The 25,967-nt window shown below is 36.7% G+C and overlaps 1 protein-coding gene across 1 annotated transcript in view; it reads right to left on the bottom strand.

The window, feature by feature from the left end:
* LOC120077404 (serine/threonine-protein kinase ATR) overlaps window positions 1–25,967 on the bottom strand; it is a 37,058-nt gene that overhangs the window by 986 nt on the left and 10,105 nt on the right. Inside the window, exons 3-26 of the mRNA XM_039031287.1 lie at window positions 21,368–21,616; window positions 20,814–21,040; window positions 20,508–20,616; window positions 20,108–20,303; window positions 19,883–19,995; window positions 19,510–19,656; window positions 18,645–19,224; window positions 18,394–18,554; window positions 17,937–18,173; window positions 13,959–14,259; window positions 13,590–13,734; window positions 13,231–13,343; window positions 12,255–12,589; window positions 11,979–12,100; window positions 10,853–10,997; window positions 10,139–10,708; window positions 9,969–10,044; window positions 8,644–8,965; window positions 6,749–8,002; window positions 2,998–6,385; window positions 2,338–2,907; window positions 1,173–1,796; window positions 540–734; window positions 102–420 (exon numbers count right to left, since the gene is read on the bottom strand). Of these exons, the coding sequence (XP_038887215.1) occupies window positions 253–420; window positions 540–734; window positions 1,173–1,796; window positions 2,338–2,907; window positions 2,998–6,385; window positions 6,749–8,002; window positions 8,644–8,965; window positions 9,969–10,044; window positions 10,139–10,708; window positions 10,853–10,997; window positions 11,979–12,100; window positions 12,255–12,589; window positions 13,231–13,343; window positions 13,590–13,734; window positions 13,959–14,259; window positions 17,937–18,173; window positions 18,394–18,554; window positions 18,645–19,224; window positions 19,510–19,656; window positions 19,883–19,995; window positions 20,108–20,303; window positions 20,508–20,616; window positions 20,814–21,040; window positions 21,368–21,616 (10,347 nt within the window). The 3' untranslated portion in view covers window positions 102–252. The remainder of the gene's footprint in view (window positions 1–101; window positions 421–539; window positions 735–1,172; window positions 1,797–2,337; window positions 2,908–2,997; window positions 6,386–6,748; window positions 8,003–8,643; window positions 8,966–9,968; window positions 10,045–10,138; window positions 10,709–10,852; window positions 10,998–11,978; window positions 12,101–12,254; window positions 12,590–13,230; window positions 13,344–13,589; window positions 13,735–13,958; window positions 14,260–17,936; window positions 18,174–18,393; window positions 18,555–18,644; window positions 19,225–19,509; window positions 19,657–19,882; window positions 19,996–20,107; window positions 20,304–20,507; window positions 20,617–20,813; window positions 21,041–21,367; window positions 21,617–25,967) is intronic.

Here is a 25,967-nt window from a genome sequence, read left to right as displayed (position 1 = left end):
TCGAATGTGGTAAGATCAAGTAATTGTCCTAAAATTAGTCGAGAATTATGTAAACTTGCCTAATATGATATATATTTCTCTTAAATGGTTTTGTTAAATACCTATGTTCTCCAAGAATCTGTTCTCCAAGAAACCCTTCCAAGTTGATGGGTAGAAAAGGTTAGGCCGACTCGAAAGAATACTGGAAAAACCTTTCTCTGATCTTTGCGGATGGAAAAGAAACTCCAATTTTTTTGGGATTCCTCATCATATCTAAAACCATGGCATCCACCATATGTACATCTTCCCAAGATTCTTGTGTGCGACTGCTTCAGCAATTAATCGACGAGCCTGACCTTCGACAGCCAGGGGCAAAGATGGTGCAGCTCCAACACCAACAACTACACCTTGTAACCTAGCCTCAATGTTACTGATGGCTAGCTGTAACAGTATTAAAAGAGCATGGGGATTAGCTTGAGCAATTCAGCTAAGTGTTAAAAATGGAATAATAAAAAAACTGTATAATCTACAAGAGAGACCGTAAGAATAAACAACCAAACCTGAGCATGTGGATTCTGAACTTCAACACCACTGGATTTGTGCGATTTTGTCCACTCCACAAGCGGATCATGAATGAAAGTTTCAAGTACGCTCATCAAAGTATCTCGATGAGATCTCAATACAGAAAGAGTAATTTCACAAACTCTCAAGAAAACGCCCTCATAACCAGTGATTCCTAATCCATCAATCATGTTCTGACGATAAAATGGCAGCATGGAGAAGAAAAGCGAAAATTAGGGATATGAATACCATCTGCTTTGATAGCTATTGAACAAATAAATGAATAAGGTAGTAAATTGATTTCAATGATAGCATTTTGGTGAACTTCTGTTAATGGCAGCATGGAGGAGAAAAGCGAAAATTGTGGATACAAATGCCATCTACTTGAAAGATGTCGAGAATACATAAACACAAAGGGTAACTAAATTTTGTCATATAGCATTTTAGTGAGCTCCTATTAATGAAAACCTCTACATGGACAACAGCATAAAAATATTAAACTAATTGTCAAATTTAATTTGGCTGTTCCTACGCTAAATAGTAGAAATTGATGGTTGCTCATAATTCTTGAATATAAAAAACGTGCAAGTTTATCTAAAAGTTAAATTATCAATCAAGTAAAGTCTTCTGACCTGGGTTAGCCTAAAAGGCACCAGTTCAGGCTTCTCAAGCTGCAGACCTTTGTCAAATAAACAACTGAAATCGACATGAACGCAGTCACCCGTAGTAGAATCAAAAAGAATATTTTCACCATGTCTATCACCTAACCCCACAATATGTCCAACCATAGACCAAACTGCAGTTGTATGTGCATAAGCTATCCGCGCTCTAAACCAAGCAGCTGGTTCTGAAAAGGTATTCAAAAACCATCTATGGAAAATGGGAGGGAACAGAGGAAGAATTTTTGTCTTCAACATTTCACCTTCAGGTATTTTACCTTGGCACTGATCGTATATTCGCTTAACTTGGGGATTTGTCTTCTGCCTGTCAAACTTACCGCAAGTAATATATATGTCTTGCAGTATATGTCTAAGACCCCGAGTATGAGGAACCCATTCTACCATACCACAATCCTCTGTCAGAGGTATCACAGCAAAGGTGCGTATGTAGAGCTTCCTCCGACGGCTTTCTGGATATTTGGATAGCAAACGGTTAATCATTGCTGTGAACTCCATCATGCGAGCATCCTTTCGGAGATCATCCTTGGGTTTGCAGAGGAATGGTCGCTCAATGCCATCACTACCCAATAGAATGATCTGTAATTAAGAAAAGTTTATATTATTACAGTCAAGTCATTAAGGCATGAGTAATAGATAATTAGTGATTACATTGAAGAATTATACCAATATACATGCTCAAAATGCAGCAGAATTTTATCTTATGCCTATTTGAAGAACCAATATAGTTACACAATTAAAATTGAAATCATAGTACGAAAAATAAATTGTTTTGCTTGCATCACACAGGCGTGTGAGCTGGCTTGCCTAGGTAGCTAGCTTTAGAAAAAGTAACACAAATAAATAAAAGAAGAAGAAGAAGCAATCTCCTACAGCATATCTGTAATAATTAATAAATATGATGAAAAGCTATAGCCTGCTTCCAAGCATAAAATTCTCGGTGCGAAAACTATGATAATCTATCGAAGGGAAGAGAGATGTGACAAAAAAAATTCCTTCCTGAGCAAAGGATATAGGACGAAACTTGAACACTACTACATGAGGCAGTAAAATAGAAAATATATTTCACATATTCAAAGCACTTTGCAAAAGTCAAAACACTGAAAAAAAAACACCATACTTTCTTAGGCCGCTGAAGTGATGAAAGAACCTCAGCCTCATCTGCTATTCCTGATATTGTGGGAAGCTCTGTGGCAGAAAAGATGTCAGACCTCAGTGAATCAGTGGGATTCACATCATATGTCGGCAGATTAACAACCAGAGACTGTTGAATTGGCATAATAATCTCCAATGGCATCATTCTCTTCAATGTGCTAAATTCTGTAGAAATATTAATGTTCCTCGCTCTTTGTTGACAGGGATGGAAGCACAACTTGATTAAATGATCAATTAGACTGGCAAACTGAAGAAACAAATTGTTGCCACTGTTTCCTTGACTGAAATCTTTTTTTGCAGAATGGATTATCTCCATAGCTGCCTCTCGTCTTGAAGGAACAGTGGATTTTGAAACTGCGGCCATTATCCAAAGAGCTTGCTGTGGATACTGTCGGACAACAGAGGTAATTATGTGTTTGACCAATCGAACAGTTTCTTCATTTTGATGGCAAATCCTCGAAACTAACTGAGGCAGTACAGCCAACCATTGATATGTTGGCAAATCCTTTAAACAACCTCGCATGATGCTCAGAACCTAGAAAAAAAAGGCAGTAGATAATAATAAAAGACGTACAACTCATATGATGAAAGGAAATCAAAATAGCATATAAACTAAATTCAGAACCTTTCCATGAACACTTTTCAACTCCTTGTTGGATGATGAACCAACTCTTTGGTAGATGCTCCCAAAGTCAAACCACAAAGTTAACAACCTTGGAAGTGCTTGAAATAGATTCTTGTGACCCCTGTGAAGTCCTTTCGCATAGAACAAGAGTACATCAGGCACATAAGACCACCAAGGCTTCTCATTATTTAAATTTGAAGGACCAACAGCAGTAGAAGATGATGACGCTTTTCTCGGACCTTGTTCAGAAAACTCTTCCTGGCGTTTCCTGGCATCTGCAAGCAATTCATCGCAATACCTAGCCATAAAAAAATATCCTTTCTCCCACTTGGGCTGTAGCTCCTTCACTCTTGAATAAAGATTGATGACATCTTCCTTTTGCTTTTGCCCAGTGCAATGTATCCACCTCGAGTATAAGAGAAGAGTCTTTGCAATATCTCTATTCTCATTCAAAGCTTGAGTATCACAGATCAAAGAAGATGGATTCATTGGAACCAAGGAAAGGCTTGTTATTGATGACATTGCAGCAGATCCTATAACTTCCACAGGCATATTTAGAAGAGATTGTTGCAATTCTGAGATAGCACCGTCAGACCGTCTGGTGCTCCATAAAAGCTTTGCTTTCTCCATATGGACATTAGGTGCATGAGAGGCCTGAGCTTCAAGAATTGCACGGTTAGCTGTTTCATAATGACCAGCCGAGCGACACAACTTTGCATACTGAAGCCAGCAGTTCCCAACTTGAGCATCGAGACCACTAGCACCAAAAACCAGCCTCCGAAAGGACAGAAGTGGCTCTCTTGCCCAGAGTGATGACTGAGTAAATTTCAGCCGGTTCTCCCAATTTTGAATCATTTCTGAAAATTCCTGATCATCTACATGAAATGATTTTTCCAAGAAAGAGTCATTGTAAAGAAGGTTATGAAAATCCTCAAGCTCTTTCAGAAGGTGAAGTTTCACAACAAATGGATAAGCACGTGTGTAAGAATCCATGCCAGCAGCAGCAAGAGGGGCAATCAGAGATTGTTTGGACAGAGCAATTTTCTCAGAAACTGAAAACTGATTCTTCTTCATCATTGCCTGCAGAATTTTTGCTACGTCCATGTCAAATGAAGCATTACTCTCAGAGCTGCTACAAAGAAGACCTTCTTCATCAGCTCCCTTGAGGTATTCATCCATCAGGTCCCACCGGCCAAGCCTCCAAGCTGCCTGCACTCCTTGCATGCACCACGTTTTCTTGTACTGAGGAATCCTCGTAATTAAACCATCCACATGAGTAACCATGGCTTGAAGGTGGCACATATTTAACAAGCAATTAAGAACATCCGAATGCCTTTGAACTGAAGTTGGTTCCATATGCAAAGCCTGTTCACAAAAAGTCAAAACATCTGCCCAATTTCCAGCCTTTTTATTTATCAAAAGTTGGTCTTGTAACTTCAAGGATTTACGTAAACATGCCAAGCCAGATAGACCATCAGGCTCATCAAGATAACTATATATTTCCATGAGATATGAAATATCTCCGTCCTCAAAGATGCCACTCCTCTCAGCCGCAGGGTTAAAAGAACCAGATTTTCCTCGAACGTATGACTCAAAATACATCAAAGATCTAGCATAGGCCTGACAGCTCAAGGAAGCCCTAGCAAGTGTGATCTTTGGAATTGCATCTAAAAGCTGTGAAACATATCTACACTGAACCAGGAGTTGCTCCTGATCAACTTGAACATTTGAACTTGATTCCTTCGTTTTGGCCACCAAATGCTTAGAAGACGATGATGGACCAGATCGAGAAAGTGACAATCCTCGTTCAACATCATCCACCCACTGTCCTAGATTATCAAGAAGAGTAAACACAGCTTGAATGCAAACATCACTTTGCCCTCCAATAATTCCATGAATCAAAGTTACACCGTTCTCTGCTGCTGCAGCATTGAGAACAGACAAGATCTCTTCTGCTATGCCATATCGTGCTTCCTCTGTACCATGACAGACGGCACTAAGAACTAAATAAGGTAGCAGATAAACAGCTGTCTGCATATCATGCCGCACTATACCTCGACAAGCATGAAAAATACTCGCACGAGACCCAGTGGCATGTGCAGTTAGCTTTTTTATCCAAAAGAATATCCACCTTCTGAATGACATACCCGGTCGATAAATCGAACTAACAATTGCAGAGTCAGCAACATTCGGGAGCTGAAATCTGGAGGTTAAGCAAGGTGCTATAATTTCTTTCACATAATCAGAGAAGCGTCCCCACAATCTCTGACCTCTCATACTCATTGCATTACTACCATCAGAAGAATCAGATGTGACAGTTTTTGAAGCTTCTTTGTCTTTCAATGATGGTGACACTGAAGCAACAGCATTTTCATCCAGTGATGCCTTACACCCTGCAATTTTTAGAAGCTCTTGAATGGCTAATGCCGCTGAATCTTGAATTATGGTATCTGGTGCAGCTCCCAAAGCTGGAGCTAAGTGTTTTTGAATCAACTCAAAAATTAGATCATCGTCAGAACATTCAATTTTAAATCGTTGGCTTGAAAAACTCTTCACTTTGGCAGGATCAACAGCACCTAGTGCTCCAAGACAATCAGCGCAAACCAATTTCAGCCGTTGGCCCACTGCAGTCCTTGACTCCTCAGCACACCCTCTTAGCAAGGATGAGATTAGTAAGCTCAAAACATCCATGTCTAGATCAGCTTCAGCACTTATCAAAGCTGTAACCTCCTTGCTTCTCATGTTCAACAATTTGCTCAATTCACATGCCACCATGTATCTCACGTTCAAGTTCTCATGATTTAAACCATCAACAAAGTCTCGTAGCTGATCCTTTAGAGTCATTGACCCACGAGTTTCATGTATAGCTCTGTTCACCTCTGTCAGAGCAGAAATACAAGGCAATGGAGGGAATTCACGTATATGCAGCTTTAGTATACTCTTGTTTTTTAAAACAAGCTCTTCCAAAATTTTTACCACCATTTCTAAATGTGTGGAAGTTTCATCTCTCTCCAGGAAAGGCACAAGTGCAGCAAAGACTTGAGAAATCACATACTTGATGCTAGATGGTGATACATTAGCCAATTGTTGGATGAAAGAATTCAAGACAATCAGACCTTCACTTTGTAGTACTTCTTTTCCAATAGCGTGCATAAGAAGAACCATTAGTTTCGGCACGTAAGTACTAAGATGAGAACCCATCAATTTTATCAGCATTTCAATACGTTGTATAGCTTGTTTCTGCAGGCAAACGTCCTCCGCATGGAGCATTTTCCTATCCACGCTATTAAGGAGGCCAACAAAATGATTCCTCAAAAATCCTGGGAGATCATCCCCTCCAGTCAGAACTCTAGCAACTTGTAATATCATCTCGGGAACTTTTGCTAACCTACAAATAAAGATTGATGAAAAACATGCACAATAAAACAAAAATATCTACTTTGATTGGACAGACATATGTGTATGACTGAAGAATATTAGTCCACATACAAGGAACAACAATAAACACATTTTAGAACTACATATATCTAACAGCACCGCAAATTCCAAAATAACCTAATAAAAAGGAAATAAGACAACTTTTGTAAACCAAACAAGCTGACAAATACCCAAGCTCATACGTAAAGTTAGGAAAAAAGGCAAAGTTTCAAACTCTGAAAAAGAAAAGGACAAATGAAAACAGGTATATCAAAAGTCTAATTCCGAACTCCACAGCAAATTCTAGAGTGGTTTGATGCTACATAGTACATACCTTTTACTGACCTCATCTGAATCACCACCATCCACAAAGCATACTAGTTCATCTAAAAGTGCAGGTAATGCAGCAGAAAAAATTTCTTCCTGATTTGAACCAGTATGAGCATGATAAAATTCCAAGGCAAAACGTAACTCCTTCCCATTTTCTTGGTAGAGAACAAAGGCAAGAACTTTTGGCAACCAATTTACTATCAACGTAACCATATCTGTGTCCACACATTTAGCTAATTCATATAAAGATTCAACAGCTTGGTCATTATTCTGATGAGAGACAATCAGCTTTGGAAGAACAACAGGAATCATTTTCTTAACAAGTGCTTCAGTTTCAACACCCAAAACAGCTTCTGCAAATTCTTGTACAATTTTTGGACGGCTAACAAGTCTTGTAGAGACATAATCAAATAGCTCATTCCGAAGATGGACAACTTTTGAAAATATTAGATCAAAATTCCCATTGAAATGGAAACGGCAAGCTTTGTGGATAGATCTTGAAGCACTCATCCTCACTGTAACATGTGGATTATCGAGATGATCAATCAACAATAGAAGAGAAAGGGAGAAAAATTCACTGTGAATATCAACTGCAGTCATGAGCTCTGCTACAGATTCTAGCATAGTGTCCAGAATTTGGGGATCTGCAGTCGATACCACTGCATTTTTAATCAAATCCAAAAACATTAGCTCTTTCCTTTTGTTTGAGATGTCTTCTTCCGAGAAAAAGCAGCTTGTGATATGATCCTCGAGGAAGGAACTAATTTGAAGGCAGAATGCTTCTCTTATTGCTTTTTTTCTGTTAAGAAGCAAAAACTCAACACATTTAAGCCAATCATTCTTCGTTTGATGTAGAACATCCCTAGTCCCATGGACCAGAATTCGTCTAAGAGTTCCCACACAGGACAATTGAACCTCTTCTGAAGACTCGTCAAAAAGAAGTTCAAAAAATATCAACATCAAATGGACAAAATCACTATCCAAATTCATTTTTGGGTAACAGTCAGATGGCTCGATTATATTTGTATGAAGTTTATGATCATGCAGAACAGTCTGATCACACTTTGAACACCAAAATCCTTGTATCACATAGTCAACTGTCTGGCAGCATCTATCACTGTTTGTATTTAAAAATAATTTGCACCTACTCGTATCTTGACCATTTATTGAATGGCAAGATCCATATAGACATGATAAAAACCCAAGAGAAAATGGGATAATCTTCTTAACTTTTTCATGCATTTCTCCCTTCAAGATCCTGAAATTCAAATGAGTAATAAACACGAGAAGTTAAGCAAAAGGCATTACCCACAAAGCTAGCATATTAAAACCAGTTGGATCAAATCAAATATCCTTAAAATGTCATTCATATCTTATATATTCATTATTTTTCTGTATTTCCATTTCATTCAATATAGCCTACATATTCTCCCTTTCAATACCAATAATTTTCTCTCTGTTTTTCAGCTGCTACATACAAAGGACTTTCGCAGCTTTTGCTTTTCATGAAGAAAATAGACTAGTGTCCAAAGTCTACAGTTACACCTAAATTTTATTTACACACAAGACTCAAAGAGTCTAATGACCTTATTTGATCAGGATCTGTTCTATAGATTGTATAACTATGTCCTTGAGTTCTAACAAGACTCACAAGAGTCTAAAAGCTTTTATAAAAGAAGACCATTAGTATATTGACAAATTCCTCTAACCCTATTGATTCATATCTTTAATGTCAAGCCATAAAAAAAAATAGTTCAGAAGCAGGATCTCTGCTCCCAGTTAAGAATATTTCACAAAATTCAATTTCCTTCTTCGGTCTAAAGCCTTTTGTAAATAGATAATTCAGTTACTCATAAACACGTCTCTAAAACAAAATACAAATGAAAAAGCTCAACTTACTCCAGTCTCCTAAATAACTGTGATAGCTTGTCAAAACCAGTCCATAGAGCAATCACTGGAATTGAAATGGCAGCCTCAGTTCTAACTTCATCATCTTCATCAACAAGACTCAAATCCAGAACCTCAAGATCAGTTTCAGTCTTAGTGATGGAAGTAATTTTTGATGCAACCTGAACAGAGATGCATTTTGTCTTCGATGGCTTGTGAGATTCAGTTCTGGTGATTGAATGGGTCCATGGAACTTTAAGTATCACAGACATAGTTTCAGCATATTCACCATTACTTCCAGACAAGAGTGAAAATAAACATGAAGATACATGCGCTGTACATTACAAAATTAAATGGCATAGTCAGCACTCACAACTACGACAAACAAGAAGAAACTAAGAGTAAATCAGAAAATATTTCAGATGAAGCATGATCTCGATATCTTTTTCTAAGAAGAGAAACGATGGTGTTTTTTTTATAAGAGTGACAACTTTCACCGAGAAAAGATGAAAGAATATACGGTTATTAAAATTTATATTAAAAAAAAAAAACACCTCCCCGTACAGAAAGGGACTCGAAATATTTACAAAAGGTCTTCGAAACCGAAGCCCACAAAGAAACATGAAAGCGAACAAGGGACCAAGCCTCACTAGGGTCCTTGTCCATCCCTCTAAAAAAACTTCTTTTCCGCTCACCTACAAAAAAAGTAACCATTCTCCACACAAGGCGGATTGAGGAAGAACTCCTTGATCATAGCACTAACACCCATCCGAAGAGCAAGTGAAACGCCAAAAAATATGATCCAGATCTTCCTCCATCTTCAGGCAAAGGATACAACAGAACAGCCCAACAAGAGAGGGAAACTTCTTGGTGAAACAATGCATCGTGTTCGCATGGCCATGTAAAATTAGCCATATGAAGAATCTTCCTTTCCTAGGAACCTTAGTCCTCCCCAAAGGTTAAAAAAACTGAATCGCCCAAGGAAGAATGTTCCATGAGACTATGAAGAAAGGACTTATACGATGGCATTATGAATTATCCAAGAAGATAAAGAAATATAGGGAGAGGTCAGATAAGAAGGCCATGATGCCAAAATATACCAAAACCAAAGTGTTCTCAAGTTTATCTATAAGGTTGTGAGCTAACTGAAATATACTACATACATTCATCTTTTATGAATTTTTGTGTATGGATAAAAAATAAAACTATGCAGGCATCTATGGCAATATATTGCAAGTGGTTAGCTAGCACCAATGGACAAAACTGAAATGATGCAGTCATCTACGGAAAAGCATAACTACAAAAAACTAACATGAAGATTTGGACAATTGCCTTACTTGGTAAGAGAAGTATGCTGTGAATTCCTTCAAGAAAAATGGAGATATCGAGGGAAATTGAGCTTCCTTTCTTCGCCTGTAGAATATATCTCAATTCTTAATATCAGGAAAAGGGAAACCAGGTCATAAGAAACAAGTTATGGAACATTCACAAAAGTAAATCAAGCCACCTGCTCGTATATCCAGGGAATCCATGAAACCATCTCCTGAAATATGACCATGGACAAATGAGTTTCAGGGTACCGACAGAATGCAATACACAGCATGCTAAGAGCTGCTAATGAAACTTCTGGTCTTAGAGCATCATCTCTGATGGAAGAAGCTTTTAAACATCCAACAAATGAAACAAGTAAATTATGCAAATTATTTGCATAAGTTTCTTCAGTTTCACAAATTTTGACCCAAGGCTTCTTGCACTCAACCAGAATATCAGCTCCAGTGCTCAGAATTTCTCCATCGATCTTTGGTCTTTTGTTCTTGGCAATATCCAAATCCTTAAAGAGTCTCTTATTTCCAACTCTTGAGCTTTCATTTGATTTATTGTTCAATTCTAACAAACCCATGCCAGGTAAAGAGCCTCCAACATAATCAGGACCAAGAATAGATAGAACTGCTTTGAAGCAATCTATCAAAGCTAAGCAAGGTTCTGGAAAAGAAAGCATATCAACGAGTATTTCAGGCCTCCAGATATGAGAAGGGCAGATTTTAGCAATCCGCATGTATGCATTGCATAATGAAACCTAAAAAATGCAAAATATAAAGGTGGAAATTAATTTGAGATCCCTTCCAGTAAGTTCCTAAAAGCCATCAGCAATTGTGGATGTGACAAACCATGTCAGAAAGTTCAATTGTTGCTAGTAATGACATTAGGAATGTAAATTAACCTTGAGATCCATGCTCCTGGTTCTCCACAGGGACTGTGAAAATATGCCAACCATGTCTGCAGCAGTTAGCTTGACAACATCATCACAACAGTTGGAGTATAGCACATTAAGACAACCTCCAATAGAAGTATCATATGGTGTGTTCCTGCCAAATAAACAAAGTATTACAATGCACAAGTAAATAAAGTAAATATGTTAGATACATGTTATTAAAAAGTTGCTGGAAGACACTGATTAGCTTATATTTACCTATAAAAAACCAGTCATCCTGCCAACAGGGGAAAAAAATTAAAAGATTAACTAACTAATTCACAGATGACAGTCTCATGAAATATAAGAGAGGGATTTCTTTTAGCTGTCGTGTGAAGCAAACTAAATCAACTCTATCAGGGGACAACTGCTCAACGAGAGAACACTGAACGTTGGAAAAAAATATGTTATCCTAAGCAAGTGGTTGGACTCAAGACCTCAGAGACACCATAATTTTCGACTCCTTTTAACCATCATGCCACAACCCATGGTACTTAATTTGAAATAAGGATTGAGGCCTCTTGATGAAAGACGTCCGAAATGTAGATTCTTCTATAAACTATGTGCACTGCTTGTAGAGTTGTCTTATTATAATTATAGACTAACTTTTCTATATTGTATCCGATATAAACTTAGAAAAAGAAAATTCTACAGATACAACTGCTTTTATTAAGAATAAATGAAAAGAATACAAGGGCATACAAAGAAACCAAGTCCACACAAACCCCAGTAAGGAAAGGGGTTCCAAGTAAGTAAAGTGTTGTCTTTTTTTTCTAAAGGAAACGGTCTCTTTCATTAAGATAATGAAATGAGACAAAAGCTCAATATACAATATGGAAACAAAGAGCAATAGAACCTAAGGATCAGGAAGGTAAGTAAAGTGTTGTCTAAAGAGTAATTACAAAAATTCTTCAAAGTTGTAGCTCAAAGAGAAACATGAAATCTCACCAAGGACCAAACTCACAGGTACAGAAAGAGAGAATAAAGGAATTCATGGGAAAACTAAAAGGAACGGACAAGGAATAGGGGTAATATAGATTTCTTCTTTCCAACCATTATATTGCCAACTTCCCACTTTCTTTAACTCAACACATACCTAAATACAGGAAGCCCCTGTTTGTCTTCACTTAATATAGTAGAAATTGACTGGATTAAAGGCTGATATGGAACGACGTCATCTATCACCAATCCAACAATGCGTGCAAAGTCAAAGCATGCCTTCCAAAAAGTTAAATTTGAGATGATTGTCAGAATATTATCATCATAAACAAGGGAAACTACTTGGTCGAGGAATTTTTATCAACAACGTTGTAAAGTTCAATAGTGCTAAACATTTCTAATTCCAATTGCTACCAATACACCATCCACTTACCATTTGCAAATCAGCATCCCCATAACATAATAATGAACATGCTGCTGAAACATCTGACATACTGATAAGCCCTTCAACATACACAGTCCCCTCAGCCAAGCATTTACCTAGAAGCTTAATAATCCAAGTCGCAAAAGGCCGCCACCTCTTTTTCCCCGTTAGATTTATTAAAATACCAGAGCCATTAGTTGGCCTGTTGATTTCTGGAAGATCCCCAAGATGATCGGGATCCTCAAAGATTCCCTTCAAAGATTCGCAGAAACAATTCAAATTGATACTTGTGGACTCCACAAAGCTTGAAGTATCAGTGCCAAGTGATGCAGTGTATAAAATATCTGCACTAAAGAGATGGAATCTGAGCACCCTCGAATAATGAAATACAAGGTGTTACACATGCAGTTAAAATTTTAAGGAAAAATGAATTTGCAGAAGTCAATGTCCCAGTGTACAAAGATAAATTGTAAAAAGAAACAAAGATTCAAAGTCAAACCAGAGAAACAGTGAAAAAAAGTCAACACTCTCTCCCCGCCCCCATCATAAACCAAAAGTTAAGGGCCCAATGCAGTGGAAAATACACTGGCAATCTTTTCATCTTATCAAAATTTCTTCTTTTCAATGCTTCAAGAAAAATGAGTTAGGGGCTACTGCTCCTACAATTTAAGACTTCAACATTGTCCATGGGTTGAAATCAAATAACGCATGTAACTAAGCATCTGAGAGACTCAGACTTTACTAACACTTTTTAAATTGCTTAATCACATTCATGCATTTCATAAGCAATGCAAGATGCAATAGCTTGAACCAAAGCAGCAATCAACCTGTAACTTAACCCGTGACCCTGGCCACACTTTTGAATATCCAAATGTAGCACCTTTCATGTAATTTGACAAATGGTAAAAGCGTATTACAACAAACAAATAGGTCAAGTTTATACAGGAAAATACATTTTACAAAGTCACATGAATTTCCTGCTTACCTTCGACGACTGACATGGCATCAAGGAAAAACTGACGGTATGCATCCCGTGCTCCAGTACGAAGCAAGGATAAAAGGGAACCAATTGTTTCAAAAATGACTCCATGCCGTGCCCTGGAGTCAAAAGACTAATTTCTGTTAGATTAGGAAACAAACAGGCACGCGTGAAAATATAACCCAGACTGTCCTCTTTCCCCTATAAAATCCAGTTAGTTGTTTATACAAATTTCTATTGATTTAAACATTGCAAAAGTATTTGAACCTGTCATCGAAATGATCGCTACAGTTCTCATTTAACGAACCTCCCGAAATGATAATAAAAAGAAAGCTAAATAACGAACAATAAGATATATTACTGACTGGATAGCGGTCTCCGCAAAAAAAGGCAATATCCGAACAATCACAGGCAAGACGGCGCTAGCCTTTCCATGGTAAAAAACGCCAGGAAAGTTCCTCGCCGTGTGCGAGATGAGCTTCAATACAGCAACTACTTCTCTCTCGTTTACTGCAAGAAACAGAAATGGAATTCAACTTCAAATAAGTGCAGTTTTCCATTCGCCAACGAATGTGCAAGTTAGTGATAAACAATGCCATAAACAAAAAAAACACTTCCGTTCAATTTAGTTATACCGGATGATGATTTCATGCGATTCAAAACCAAAAAGAGAGGATAAGCATTTGAAGATGAACGAAGAAGGCAAAAGAAAGACTAGTGCAGAGAAATGGAACCTGAGGAAGAGGGAACGACGTACGTGTGGAGGAGATTGGGAAGGACGGCGCGAAATCGGACTTCGAGACCAATGTCATCGGCGCGATTAGGAGGAGTGGATGAGGAAGCTGCTATACGTTCCCGAAGCTCGTGAACTAGACTGGAAAGATTCGCCATGGCAAGATAGCTACAGTTGCTCAAGGTCTTCGTCTTCCCTCCATTTTTCGAAAGCCTTCGTGGGTGCTCCTTTGCCGCCTTATATAAAAGTTCACTCTCTCCGCCACTCAACTTACTCCCACTGTCTCTCACCGAAAGATTTTTCTTTTCTTTTTCTTTCTTTTTCTTTTTCTTTTTTCTACAATGTGGTTTTTTTTTTATTTTTTAATGTCTACATATTTGGAAAATCTAACCTACCCCGGTGGAGCATTTGAGACAGGAAATTGGCTATTATAATCTTAAGTTATCATGGTTCAATTATGATAGTTTATATTTGGGGTAGATTACTTTAATTTAGTTATAATAGTATGCGTTTGATGTGTAAACTATTTTAGTTTAAAAAATAATAATAAACATTATAGCAAATAATAAAAAATGATGAATGTAAGGTAGTAAAATCTGTAACAAATAATAAATATTGTAGCAAACGAGATTTTGAAATAGTGTTAATTGTAGTTTATTAGGATTACAAAATAGTATCTACCGTAGCAGAATGTGGTTATTATAGTCTTAAATAATCCTTACCCAAACGTCCCTAAGGCTCTAACCTCGATAATAAGTAAGAAAATTTCTAGCACTACTTTTTTGTTCACACTATAAATTTGTATCCATAAGTATTAGTGGACTTCACATTTATATTGATATTTGAACTTCTCACTTCTTAATTGAAACTCAAAAGTATATATTTAAACCATTTAAACGTGGAAGTCTTGTTATAGGTTAATTCATGTATTAAGTCTCCAATTATCATTTGTCATTGAGTTGAACTTACTCTAACAATTTATTATTGTTATGATTAGTAATAATACGATAGGAGGTGACGTATTCGAATCACATACCTATTGTTGTTGATATATTTATATGTCCGTTGAGTCATGTTCGCCTTGGCAGTAATTTTTTATTATTAATAAATTGACAATATGCTAGTGTTGGCTTGAATTTGTTGTCGCCTACAAACTCTCACTAAACAAATAATATTTATAATTTCACTGATCCTACAACTTATACTGCTACATAGCACAAGCGGTAAGTACGGGGTCAAACCTCAGAGAATCTTGAGGTGAATTAGCCTATGAATGAATCCAAACGGTAACTAAGGGGGACTTTTGTTGATTGATTATTGCAATGAGATTTAAAAGTGTAATTGAAAAGGAATTGAGTTGATTTTAAAAAATCTAGTATAAGGATTAGGAATCCTCCCAATTTCTTGGTTATTCATCGACCTTTAATTATATGTAATACTTGCTAATTATTATCTTAGCTCATGTATCTTAAAAGCCTAGAAATGCATGTCCTGATTTCATGATTGATTTCTTAATCAAACTAGATACTTCAATTAATTGGATTTGATAGCGTCCATATCAATCAAGCATCCACACTACGAAAAGGTAATCTAGTTAAGTCGAATTAATAAGCCGGAAAGTCTAGGTTATTAATTCAATGGTTATTGAAATCGACTAATCATGCAATGTTATCAAAAGATTATCTTAAATAACCTAGATCATACACAAGCATATTTAGTCGTGTTCTTTTGAGATTAAAAACACCTATCATGTTACCCTAGCAATCAAAGAATTATAAAGAATTGACAAGAAACTCAAAAATTCAATGCATAGAAGTTGAATTATCATTCGAGAACAAAAATTACACAAAGCATTCATCAAAGAATTGGAAATTAAAGTCTCATAAGCAAGAAATTAGGATTAAATCCAACCCTAAACTGAAAAGAACTCACCTTAGCGTAGCATCCTGCAAGAATCTTCAAAGAAATTACAAGATAATTGAATGAAGGGGAAAAAGATGAAGAACTAAGGCAAAGATCTAGAAATTATGTGAAAATCGGGCATTCCTCTTCTAAAAAAATTAAAAATCTATCTATACAAAGTAAGGAGCGCAATTGTGCTCGGCGCTAGGGTAGAGCACAACTGCGCTATAGGCTATGTTGTTATAGTCTGTGTGTGCGTTGTGCTCCATTTTTGTCAATTTACATAGTGTAGTTGCGCTTTAGGGTAGCACCACTGTGCTCCCTCGTATTAAGCATTCTGCCTTTGAGCACCGAGCACAATGCAAAGTGCTTGGCCGTAGAGGCAATTTTGTAATTTCTACTATTTTCATGTTTGATGCTCCAAAGCTCTTTTTTTAGTTGTTTTTTTCTCCGAATGATCGTTCTACCTCTCAAGATGATTAATACCTACAAAATTGGATAATAAAACATATAAAAGTTACGAACATAGCTAAATTAAGCTAAGAGATATAACACTTTTATGGTGCTTTCAAGTAGCAATAAAATAGATATTTTGAGATTTTTTTTTTCCAGAAGTATATGGACTAAATTTGACATGTGAAAGTAATGAGCTAAAATATAAAATGGTAAATTAATATTTTTATTTTTATTGATAATACATCAATTTTTATCGAAATTTGAATATAGCGAGTTTTAAGGAGTTGTTTGAAACGTTGAGTTGAGATATAATATCTGAAACTCATATATATGTGGAGTTCATATGTTTGTATTTGGGGTGTATAGTTTTTTTGTTTGTGTTTGGAGTGTAGAGTTAACTTCATATATTTAGGATATCTTATACAGTTTTTTTAACTCTAAATAATCTGCTTTCATGATTATTATATTTTATTTTGAAATTTTTTATTTAATAATTCTATTAATATTTATTTGAATAAAATATGGATTATAATTTTTTTCTTTTCTTTTTTAATTTTCTCCTTTCTCTCTTTCTTTTTTTCGATAATGAACAACAATTAATCCACCAATCGTTTTAAAAATTATTGTGGTTTAAAAATATATTTAGTAAAATATAGTTGTTTACAAAATATTTAGAAAAAAATGTAGTTGTTTTGCATCGATAAAAGAGATTTGATTTTTTTATTAGACTTCACCAATCACATCAGGCAGACGCCTGCCCTGCCAGCCAATTTTTCTTGCCAGTCGCAAATTGAAAAATTAGGACAGCAAACTTGCGACTTTTTTTTTTTTGGCAAATTGGATATATATATATTGAATAGGTAATATATTGTACAACAACAAGAAGGATTCCACAGCCCGGGATCCAAGCAACAAAGTAACAAGCAGAAGCCAAGATAGGGCTCGGTAAAAACAAAGCCAAACCAAACACAAAACATCACAGTCCACCAGGGAATAAGATAAAGAATAAAGAACAAAAAAAGAAAGCCCCACAATTGGAGCCAACAACAAAACAAAGACCAACAGCAAAAACAAAATGAAGAAAAACATCAACCCGCCAGGAAAACTAGATAAGACCAAGAAAGTCAAGCCGCCAGGAGAGACCATCCTTGGCCGACCCCCATGGAGCCGGTGATTACGCTCTTGCTAGATATAGTAGATGGAAGCACACCAGAAGGCACAGAACAACTTACTACGCACCCCTTTACCCCACCCCACTCGACACACCCAACTCAACTCTACATCCCATTATGCCACCCGATGAGAGGAACCCAACTGACGCACTACCCCCGACCGCACCTCTCTCCTGAACCCACACTAAAAAAATAGATGCCTCTGCACTCAGACTCCCCCACACAATAGACACCCCTCCCACGACACACCCCACCTTCTCAACCAATCCCGCGTACCCAACATGTCCCTCATTGCTAACCATACATAGAAGGAATGAGGGGACACCACCCTAGACCACAAAAACCTACCGAAGACATCTGTTAGGACGACGAGGATGCAAGTGATCCCACGCACTAGCAATTGAAAACGACCACTCGCATTGGCCCAAACCCAATAATCCTCCCCTCACCTTAGGCCCCACTGCCTGTATAGACCCAGATCTCAAAGCAACTCTCATGACACTGTAGACCACTCTAACCTCCCTCACCATCGATAAACTCGCGACACTCGCACTCCAAACTACTCTCTCCATCTCCAACCACCCTTGACTCATATGTATCCAAGTCGCACCCTCGACAACCAAGAGTCCCACCATACAAAGCATGACTTTCCATCGCCCATCCTCAAACGGACCAGATGCTTGAATCTATCTTTACACCACAAGATAGCCCTCAAGCACCAAGAATTACAACCTCACACCAAATTGCCCACAAAGACCGCCCACGCAAGATATACACCTCCATCTACGCCACTCATAATGAGCCCGACTTAACTAAAAGAAGCCAGAGCAACTTCATAATAGTAACCTAGTTCCATGAAGCCACATGATTCACATCTAACCCTCCCTCACCCTTCGGCACGCACACTTCATCCCAAGCCACCCTTGAACCACCCCGACTCCCCACACTACCCTTCCATAAATAGCTCCGCAATAGATGCTCAACCTCATGAGTTACACAGGCAGATAACACTAAGATACTACACCGAAACACCTGATAAGAGACAGACCTAACAAGTTGCAACCTCCCTGCAAAAGAAAGGGAACTAGCCACCTAACTCCTAATATGAGTTGTAATCCTCTGAATCAACGGCACACAATCCATAACTCTCAACCTACCAACCAATAAAGGTAACTCGAGATACCTAACAGGCAGCGAACCAAGGCTAAACCCCATAAATGCGATAAGATCCCCAACAACACTAGAATCCACTCCCGCTATAAACATGGAACTCTTCCCCACATTCGCAACTAACCTAAACAACTCTGCAAACTCCACCAGAACCTGCTTCACAAACTCCAGAGACACCCTCTCTGTTGCACATAAAATCATCAAATCATCAGCAAAGGCCAGATGCGTCAAGCCCACACGCTTACACTGATCATGGAACCTAAACGACTCAGAAAGCTTATTTAACAACCGAGACAACACTTCCATCACCAACACAAACAAAAAGGGAGATAACGGATCCCCCTGCCTCAACCCTTTCCTCCACGGGAAAAATCCCTCAAGAGACCCATTAATCATCACAGAAAATGTTGACGAAGTAACACAAGCCCTTACCCAGCTAACGAACTGAATGGGAGTACCAATAGCAAGCAACACACCAAACAAGAAATCCCAATTGATCGAATCACAGGCCTTCTGTAAGTCAACCTTCAACACACATCTGGGCTTCCCTCTGTCTAACTTATAGTCCTACAAGTTCCTGACACAACAAAATGTTATAAAAAATCGACCTACTAGGAACAAACGCAGACTGGTTACCACTAATGACAAAAGGCAACCACAACCGCAACCTATCAGAAGGACCTTCGAGATACACTTATATACAACATTACAACATGAAATAGGATGAAAGTCCTCCATACGATCTGCTCCCGGCCTCTTAGAGATAAGAGAAATAACAATAGAATTAACTCCACTAGGTAGATAACAAGACTAAAAAAAATTTAGCACAAAATCACATAAATCAACCCCAACCACACTCCAAGCAGATCTGTAAAAATCCACCGAAAACCCATCAGGCCCAGAAGCCTTCCCATACTTCATAAAAAATAAAGCCTTCTGAATCTCATCCCAACTCACTAGGCGACCAAGTGCCTCCACCCCCTCCACGGGCCAGCTAAACTACACAATATCCCCAATCCGGACAGTAAGATCCTTATACCCAAAAGGCTGACTCTCCAAACTACCTCGAAAGAAATCCACTACCACCATCACCACCCTATCATGCATCGTCTGACGGGTACCCCCAGCATCCACAACTGATAGCAGACCACTGCAACTATGACGAGAACGAAACACAACGATGAAAAAATGTCGTGTTCATATCACCTAACTCCAATCACCTTACCTTAGCCTTCTGTCGGAGCGACGCTTCCTCTAACCTAGCCACTGACCAGAAAACCTCAGTGACTCGAGCTGCCTTCGCATACACCGACTGCGAAAATAGATCCCTCCCCAACCCTAACCTCCGAATAAGGAAAAGCCACCTTCCACACCTTATTAGATAAACAACGATCCAACCGGTGTAGGATACCATTCCCCTGAACTTTACTTGTCTAAGTAAACCAATTACCTATCACACCCATCTCAACTAGATCCGCCTCCAACAATGCCCCATCAAACTCCTCCATCACTCTCAAGTTAGGACAACCACCAAAATCCTCCGAACTACTACGAATAGCATTAAAATCACCCAAAAAAACTCCAGGAAGCTGCCACGAGGTACATACATCGATCAACTGGGACCACAAGTTTCGCCTACCATTCACCTAATTAGAGGCATAAACAACACCAACACAAACCTAAACATTAGCAATAATATCCACTGAGGATCCATAAATAAACTGATCACCCCTGACATCCAGAGTAAAACCATAGACACTCTTCTATCGCATTATCCAGATTCTCCCAACACCTCACACACTATAGCTACCCACACAACTTCAAGCATCACCAAACCTACCCATCATCACATCAAAATTCTCCCGATAAACATGCGTCTCAAGCAAACAGCAGAAAGTAACAGAAGAAGAAGTAAGAAAATTTGCCACCACTTTACACTTAACAGGGTCATTTAACCCTCTAACATTCCAGGAACACCAAATCATGATACTGACAAGGGAACAAACCTATCACCCCCCATCGAGCTCCTATCCGTACTCCCAGTAAACTCATCCATAACATATAACGGATCAGGGTTAGGATGCATTACAGCCAACGCCAACGAATCCCTTCCCTTATCCCTTAAGATGTCAAACTAATTCCGCTTATCCACATACTTCACAAATCCCATAATCCCAAGGGAACCCCGAACAACTTTAGTACTCGGTGTAGAAGAACCCGACGACCTACTACTAGCCCTACCTCCAACCACTCCCTTCTCACGCCGACGACGACTAACCAAAGTAAACTCATTATCACACCCTTCACCACTATTTCTAACTACAGAATTAACGCCCTTCCCACCACTAACCACACCCAATATCATCCTTAACTCCCGAGGACCCTTCAGTAATTGCCATAATAATTAAGTCCTAGTCCTTTGGCACACTTTTAGCCTTACAAACAGCCGTAAGATGCCTAAAAGATCCACAATAACCACATTTACGTGGCTTCCATTCATACACCACTGGGATAATAAATTATTGACCACACATTCTAACAGTTATTGAGGGAGGCATCAAAGAATCCCTATCTACCTCAACATACACTCTAGCAAACGATAACCTTCGTCTCTCTCTAGTAGCCACATCAAAAGAGATAGGCATCCCCTCAACACTAGCCAACACAACTAAACCCTTATCCGTCGAGGCATCAAAGAATCCCCATCTACCTCAACACATACTCTAGCAAGTGATAACCTACGTCTCTCTCTAGTAGCCACATCAAAAGAGACAAGCATCCCCACAACACTAGCCAACACAACTAAACCCTTATTCGTCCACAACTTTAGGGGAACACGCTCCAATTTAATCCAGATTGGAACAAAATCAAATACAAAAGTTTCAGGAACAATACCTGGAGACCATCGTCGCAATAAGATAAGTTTGCCACCTAAGTACCATGGACCATTCTCCAGCACCTAGTCATAGGACTCGACCTTGAGAAATTTAAAGATAATCAAACCATTCTCCAGAAGTGTAATCGTCGACACATCAACACGTCCCCAAATTCTCTGAATAAATTGGATTTTTGATGAAGGTAAAACCAAAGCAAGTTCATGCGAGCGACACCAACTTGGATGAACGAAATGACCAAAATACCCTTAATTTTCTTTGTGGTTTTTGATAATCATATTTTAACTTAATCTCAACCATTAAACAATACTTTATTTAATTTTTGGTTAAAAAATTTTACATATATAAATTTAATCTCTCAACTCTTATATTTGTATCAAATAAATATATAAAACAATTAATTTTGTATTTTTTAATCTCCAAATTCTATAAAGTATTTAATAAATTTATAAAATTTCACATTTGTATTGAATAAGTCTTTTTTTTTATTGTGTCTAAAAGATATATTACATTTTTAAATGTATTAAAATTTACGAATCTATTGATCAAATAGAAAACTCGATGTCTTAGTTAGACCCAAAGTTCTTCCATTTTTTTTTTAAAGAATTCACAACGTTCAATTTTACATCTTATAAATTTGCTTAAAAATATTCATTGATTTTAAAGTAACAACAAGAAAAAGAAGAAAAATAAGAAGATAATAATGAAATTCATGAAGAAAAATTAGCTATAATCAAATGTTTCGATTTCCTTTAGTTTCTTATTTTATTTAGTCATATTTCTACAAGAAAAATGTAATGAGTTAATTGTCGTTCAATGCCTTAAAAAGGAAGAAAGAAAGAAAGAGAGAAAGAAAGAAAGAGAGAAAGAAAGAAAGAAAGAAAGAGAGAGAGAAAGAAAGAAAGAAAAGTTTTAAATTTTTTTTTTAAAAAAATGCATTTCATATTTTATTCAACATAAAGATGGTTATAATTATTGAATAAAAAAGTTTCAAAATAAACAAAAATAATCATAAAAGCATACAAAAAATGACATAAGATATACAGACATATGAACTCAACTCTACACCTCAAACACAGACATATAAACTCATACCAAATAACTCTGCACTCCACATATGAACTCCATACATTCTATCTCAACTCAGCATCCCAAACGACCCCAAATATCGAATGAACTAACCCAAATCATCCTTAAAATTTATTTGATAATCCATTTGCAAAAGACGAGGTAACTCGGAAAATTATCAGAAATAACACCTTAAGTTTTCACTTTAAGAAATTGGCACCCTTTTTGAAAACTCGTTCAAATAACTTTCACGGTCCATCTCGAACAAGATCGACCACGTTAAAAGAAATTAGCTTTTTCTAACTTTGTGTTTGGCTCTTTTGGGCCTTTCTCGGTACATATCAGAGAGGTTGATCTTCCTAAATTTTACATATTTTCAAAATTTCTCCAAATTTGATTATGATATTATATCAAAATCTTATGTAATTTTTTAAATCTCTAGCCAAATTTCGAATTCTCAAATCAATTACCAATTATTCAAAAAAAAAATTTAAATGGATTTTAGTGACTGATTTTGATTTTTAAATTTTTTAAAATATAAAATTTTCAAAAAAAAAGTAAAATATGAAAAATATATAAATTTCGATATTGAAAGGAAACCGGCGAAGGTTTCGTAGCGGAAGTGGAGATCGTTCCCATTTTTAGTTTCACATAATTGATAAAATTATAGAATCAAAACAAAGATTATGCATAAAATGTATGTGTATAAAGCTTCAAAAATATATAAAGCGAGAATAAGAGTGTTAAAGTAAATTAGGGATTTATTCCTAATTAATATTTCCCTTTATAGTATTTTTACTTTTGTGTCTTCTTTCTTTCTTGGTTTCTTTCTTTTGTTGGATTTGTTTGTGTCTATTTATTCGTTTTTATGTTATATTATGATTAAACTAATTCTTCAATACAATATACAAAATTATGTGTACAAGAGATTCGCACGAGGTTTTCGAAGAAACTTGTTTCACGGAGTTGAACTTGAGTTGATGTTGATGCTAATGTTGATTTGATGCGATGTGGTTCGATCTCAAGTACTTGATCCTTCGATTCTCTCTCAATTGAATGCGTACGCTTGACTTGAAGAAGCGGAACGCGTGATGTTCTATTACTAGGAAAATTATCTCTAGACTCTATGGAATGTAGAATTAGCTGACTCTCACCAATGAAGAGAGCTCCTCTATTTATAGAGTTTTCTGATGGGGCTCGTGGGCTTGGATTTGATCTATGGGTCTGACCCTTAGGTCCAATTAGCTGGACTTGGGCCTTGACATTTGGGCCAAATTAAACCCATTTGGGGCTTAATTGGACTATAACCCCAAATTATAATATCAAATTGGATCAAATTAATTTTACTCAATTCAACGCTTGTGATGAAACCACATGGCAACTCCTAATTGGTCCCGATGATTTGAAATCTCGCCATTAATTTAGTAAATGATGTGGCAATTTGTGATTGGTCAAAAAATTTCTCCTTCAACAAATGCCCTTTTTTAGATTTATGATAAATGTGGGTGGATGAATCTAAAAAAAAGATGAAGTTGGAATCGAAATACAAGTAATTTATTATTGACTTCGATATATCAAATTAATCAAATCATGAATTTAGTACATAAATTCAATTAAAATTTGTGATAAAGTTCGGGACATGGCCAAACTTTACTTTAAGAAGAACTTCAAGTTTTATCCCATATTTAATTTGACTTGGAGATAAAAGATTAGAAATTTGAATTTAGTATGAAGTTTGGAATATGACCAAAATTTTAATTCAAGTTTTATTCTCGATTTAATTTGATTTGGAGATAAAAGCTTAGAAATTTGAATTTAGTTTGAGTTTTTTCCCATTTTAATTTGGATTGAGGATAAAAACTAAATTTGATTTGAATTTGAGATAAAATTTAGAGTATGACCAAATTTTAATTTGAAATATATTTGAGGTCTAATCCACCATTTAATTTAGTTAGAAGATAAGAACCTAAATTTTGAGGATTTGAATTTGGGATTAAAATTTATAATGGAAAAATAGGCATGCGCATCGGAATTGAGGACCAATTTTACTCTAATTGTACAAAAATAACATACGACCCTAAATTAATTAATTAGGGTTTTTTTGAAATATTACATTTGAAGCTCCCGAAATACTTCTATCTCCGCCAAACACGAACTAGACAACCACTAGAGCTGACCTACTATCCTCTGGACTCAGAATTGGGTTGTGGGACCCGATGGATGAAGAAACCGAGAGAAAGAAAGAGATGAAAATAGGAGATGGATTGATTTTGGGTTGGGTTTTTTTTCAGCCCAATTTAGAAACTCATTTTAGCAAAATTGTCAAAAGTTTTTTTATCTAATTTGAAAATTTGAAAGCCCAAATTTATAGAAAAAACAATGCAAAAATTGCATGAAACAAATTCATAAAAACTCAACACCTAAAAATCCACTATCTAAATGGGCTTGATGTCTCCACTATAAGCCAACACCTAGCCTACTATCTTATTAGTGGAATTATCCAATAAAAGTTTCGATTTTCTCACTAACTTTAGTCAAAGGGCAAAATGGTCATTTTGTCAAAGTCAAATTTTGACCAAAAAGTCAACATTTTGACTTTTTATGATTTTTTCCGTGTTGACTAATTTTGACCTCCTGAGCATGAATCCGTATTCATTTTCTCGAAATTCAAATCACATTTGAATATAAACCGGTCAAAGTTTGACTTTTCAAAGTCAAAAGTCAATTCTTTGACTTTTTACATCTTTGACCATTTCCATTATTTCCGAACTTCCGAATATGAACGTATTCATATTCTTGATAGTTAAATCACATTTAATCGTTAAAGTTGTATTTCTAAACTGAAAACCGACTACTATATCATATATACTTGTCAGTTTCTTTCTCTTCACCTAATTCGAACAATTCGAATCATTCTATCATACTATTCTAAGTTTATTCCATATGAGCTAGTAGGAGAACCTAATGGACCTATAGATCATGAGCTCCAACGATCTGAGATTAGCTGGCTAAACTCTTTTTGATGGAGCTAATCAACATTCGTTATGTAACATCCCATACCTTTTTATTTATTTATTTATTTATTTGTAAAACTTTTCTCTTTCCAGTAATTGTCCTTAGTTGACGGATAGGTTTGGAATTCTGAATTTAAAGTATAAATGCGAGGATTTAAGTGTTGTCGTGGAATTTATTCAAAAGATTTTCAATTGAAAAATTTTATGGTAGGAATTAATTATTTTTGGAAAAAGGAAAGGAATTAAATAGTATAAAGTGGGTTAAGGAAAAAAAATATAATTAAAGTTATACTATTTTCCTTTTATTATTATTATTATTATTATTTTATTTTTT

Source organism: Benincasa hispida, chromosome 5, assembly GCF_009727055.1.
Source record: "Benincasa hispida cultivar B227 chromosome 5, ASM972705v1, whole genome shotgun sequence".
In the NCBI taxonomy this organism is placed as follows: Eukaryota; Viridiplantae; Streptophyta; class Magnoliopsida; order Cucurbitales; family Cucurbitaceae; genus Benincasa; species Benincasa hispida.
This window is presented reverse-complemented; position numbering and strand designations above follow the sequence as displayed.